Source organism: Fukomys damarensis, unplaced genomic scaffold (genome assembly GCF_012274545.1).
Source record: "Fukomys damarensis isolate Sample0158 unplaced genomic scaffold, DMR_v1.0_HiC HiC_scaffold_24, whole genome shotgun sequence".
In the NCBI taxonomy this organism is placed as follows: Eukaryota; Metazoa; Chordata; class Mammalia; order Rodentia; family Bathyergidae; genus Fukomys; species Fukomys damarensis.
In genome coordinates, this window is record NW_022900936.1 from 1,788,119 (window position 1) to 1,791,474 (window position 3,356).

Consider the following 3,356-nt stretch of genomic DNA (forward strand, 5'->3'; position numbering starts at 1 on the left):
CCTCCCCAGTGGGCGGGCTATTCCCAAGAGGAAAGCAAAAAAAAAAAAGGTGACTGCAATCTAATAAATAATTTAGCCTCGCATGATGGCGCTGGCTATACTCCCAACACTCAGGAGGCAGAGGCAGTAGGATTGCTGCAAGTTCTTAGCCAGCCTGGAATACATAGGGAGATCCTGTCTCAAAGAAAACAAAGAGACTGGGTGTGGTGGCACATGCCTGTAATCCCAGCACTCAGGAGGCTGAGGCAGGTGACTGCAATCTAATAAATAATTTAGCCTCGCATGATGGCGCTGGCTATACTCCCAACACTCAGGAGGCAGAGGCAGTAGGATTGCTGCAAGTTCTTAGCCAGCCTGGAATACATAGGGAGATCCTGTCTCAAAGAAAACAAAGAGACTGGGTGTGGTGGCACATGCCTGTAATCCCAGCACTCAGGAGGCTGAGGCCAGAGGATTGCTGGGAGTTTGAGACCAGCCTGGGCTACACAGCCAGTTCCAGGTCAGTCTCAACCCCATAGTGAGACCCTGTCTCAAAACAAACAAAACCCCAAAACAAAAAAGAATGAAAAGAAGAACAGGCAGTGAACTAGGACCTTGAACCCAGCAGGAACTTCCTCAGGCAACAGGAAGTGCAGCCCCTCCCAGCTAAACTGTAGACTTTGCAGGAATTTCAAGTGCTAAATAAGCAGTTTTTCCTTAAAGCCCCAGGTCCCTATAAACGTGCATGCTGAGTAGAGGGTCAGAAGCTCGAGCTCCCAGGGGCCACTTTAAACCCACAGAGCCACCTGGCACAGGTGGCCCCCAAATGACTGGGGAGTCCCAGGCTCCACTCAGCCCTGAGAAGCTGAGGGTCTCTAGGCCACTGGTGACCCACTTGGGATCCCTCCAGGTAATCCAGGAGCTGTTGTCCTTCTCTTCACTCCAACAGAAACTCTATAGCTTCCCCCCTTTTGCCTGTAGTTTCATTCTTTGACATCATGAGCCTGCGGGCTTGGTTTGTACAGCATTAACTCTTTCAGGAAGCTGAGGCAGGAGGGTCACAAGTTTAAACCCAGTCTGGGCAACTTAATGACTTCGGGAGACCCTGTGTCAAAATAAAAATAAAAACGAGCTGGGGATGGAGCTCAGTGTGAAGACCTTGGGTTCAACCTCCAGTGCTACACAGAGAGAAAAGAAATCCCTATAGGCCAAGATGTTCTGATTGACTCTGTTGGCCACAGAAACAAAACAGCTCAGATTAGGTGACTTGAACAGCAGGGCCCCTTACAGCCCCACTGAGCCTTTGTCACCTCCCCAAGCCTGCTCTGGGTGCCACTGTCAGGGAAAAGGAGGAAAAACAAAGGTCCTGGTGGAAAAGGACAGGTGTGTTTCCCAACAAACCCGAGGGACCGAACCAGTAACTCCCTTTCTGGCTGTGAGGACCCTCAGGATTGGAGTGGGGCTGGGAAGGGTTCATGGCTGCTGTGACAGGGACAGGGCTAGAGAAAGCCCGGGAGCAGCGGGGTGTGGCCACGGTCACCAGGCCTCACTACCTGTGCTGTACATGGTGAGTGGGTGAAGGCACTGGGGTGGAAGGGGCTAAACGTGTTCTGTGGTCGGCCTAGGGTGGCCATGGTCACTGGACTCCGGCCACATCAGGGACGAGGGCTTGGGCTCAGGGCCTCTGTGAGGACTGTGTCCGTCCCTGCCTGTGGGTGAGTCTCACCCCCTTCCTCGTTGCCAAGGCTGGGGACAGAGCACTGGGCAGGGATTAACCTGGGGACTGTCACTGCTTTTTCTGGATCTGAAGTCCAAATCCACACTCTGCTGAACCGGAGAAGCCTCCAGAAATCTGTGGCACAAGATGTCACAACCTGAGCTGAGCCCTTTTGTCCTCTAAGGCCACCAAGCCCCTGGGGCCAGCAACAGGAGCCTTGGACCACTGGGGAGAGGCGGAATGCAGCAGAGAAACCAGTGCGTGCCCACATGCACAGCCGGCAGACAGTGAGTCTACAGGGACGGTGTCCTCGTGGGCTCCGCAGAGCTAGAACCCGGCCCGGCCCATCCTTGGCTGGCGAGGTCCTTTTCTTGCCATTCCCTTCCCAGGGACGGTGTGTGGTGGGTCAGGGTGGCCCAGGGCCTCACGTACATGTGAGGACAGCTGCAGAGGCTGAGGGCTGAGGGGCTGAGGTGAGGGCTCCAACCTGTGATCTGGGGGCCGGGGTCACAGTCCCTAAGAGCAGGGATATGCAGGAGTCACTGAGGAGGACGGGATTGGAGACCATTCTCCTGGGGCCATATGCAGCCTTGAAGGGGGGACTCAGGCCCACACAGGCTCTGCACTCTTCCCTCTTGGTGCTTTGGATTTTACCTGGGCTAGAGGTGCAGCAGGGTGGGGTGGGGGTGTGAATGAGGGTTTCCCAGGGAGAAGGAGAAGCCCTAGGGACCCACGGAGGAGGGGAGGGGTGCACCAGAGGCAGAGGGGGCAGAGAGCCCGGCTGCGGGCAGGGAGGAAGGGGAAGGAATTGCTGAGGCTCCTGGGCTCACAGACAGCGACACTATCACCACCACTGCTGCCCGGGCTTGTGTCCTGTGTCCCAGTGGACACAGGAGGGACGTGGGGTGGGAGCGCAGGAGCTGAGCCCACACAGCGGGTGCATGGACACCACATCAGTCCTCCCAGCACCACGGCCCTGCTGCTCAGGGTGTCACAAAACGGGAGGTGATGTCATGAACAAAGGAGGTCAGGAGCGTGTCCTCGGAAATAAGAACGGGTCCTGGATTTCCTTTGTCAGGGGCACTTCATACAGCAAAACCACAAGGTGGGCACAAGGTGGGGTCCCACGAGGGTACACGGAGAGTCGCTTAGCTGAGATTGATCCAGTGGGGAAACAAGGCACACAGCTATGGCAAGCATCATTAACTTCAACTCATCCACATCTCCTTTTTTGTTTATTTTTGGCTTTTTGAATCTCACTATTTAGCCCAGGCTGGTCTTGACTATGGGACGATTCTCCTGCTGCGTCATCCTCCCCAGAGCTGGGGTTAAAGGCGTGCACAGCCACGCCCGGTTTATCTACAACCTCTAATCCTGGAAAGAACAAAGGCATTACTGGAATGGGAAGGGAGCACGGCTCCAAGGGTCTGGTCACCCACCTTTGCCTCCGATGTCTACCTGGGCCCCTGGCCTGGCAGGGCTAAGCACTGCACAGCTCCCGGGCCCCTGTCCAGCGGCTCCAGACCTGCCGTCTCGCACAGTGAGCCGGACTACAGTCCGGTCTCCCTCCGCCCCGCGGGCCCACCCCTCTGGGAGCTCCCGAGCCCTGCGCCCGGCCGGGTCACCCAGATCCAGGGCCCAGGCTGGGTGCAGGGCAGGC

At 56.5% G+C, this 3,356-nt stretch overlaps 1 protein-coding gene across 1 annotated transcript in view; it reads left to right on the top strand.

Annotated features, from left to right (window-relative positions):
• Positions 1-1,926: 1,926 nt before the first annotated feature.
• Positions 1,927-3,356, top strand: part of Pdxk (pyridoxal kinase) — a 22,668-nt gene continuing 21,238 nt past the window's right edge. The window contains exon 1 of the mRNA XM_010636435.2: positions 1,927-1,983. Coding sequence (XP_010634737.1) covers positions 1,966-1,983 — 18 coding nt within the window. The 5' untranslated portion in view covers positions 1,927-1,965. The remainder of the gene's footprint in view (positions 1,984-3,356) is intronic.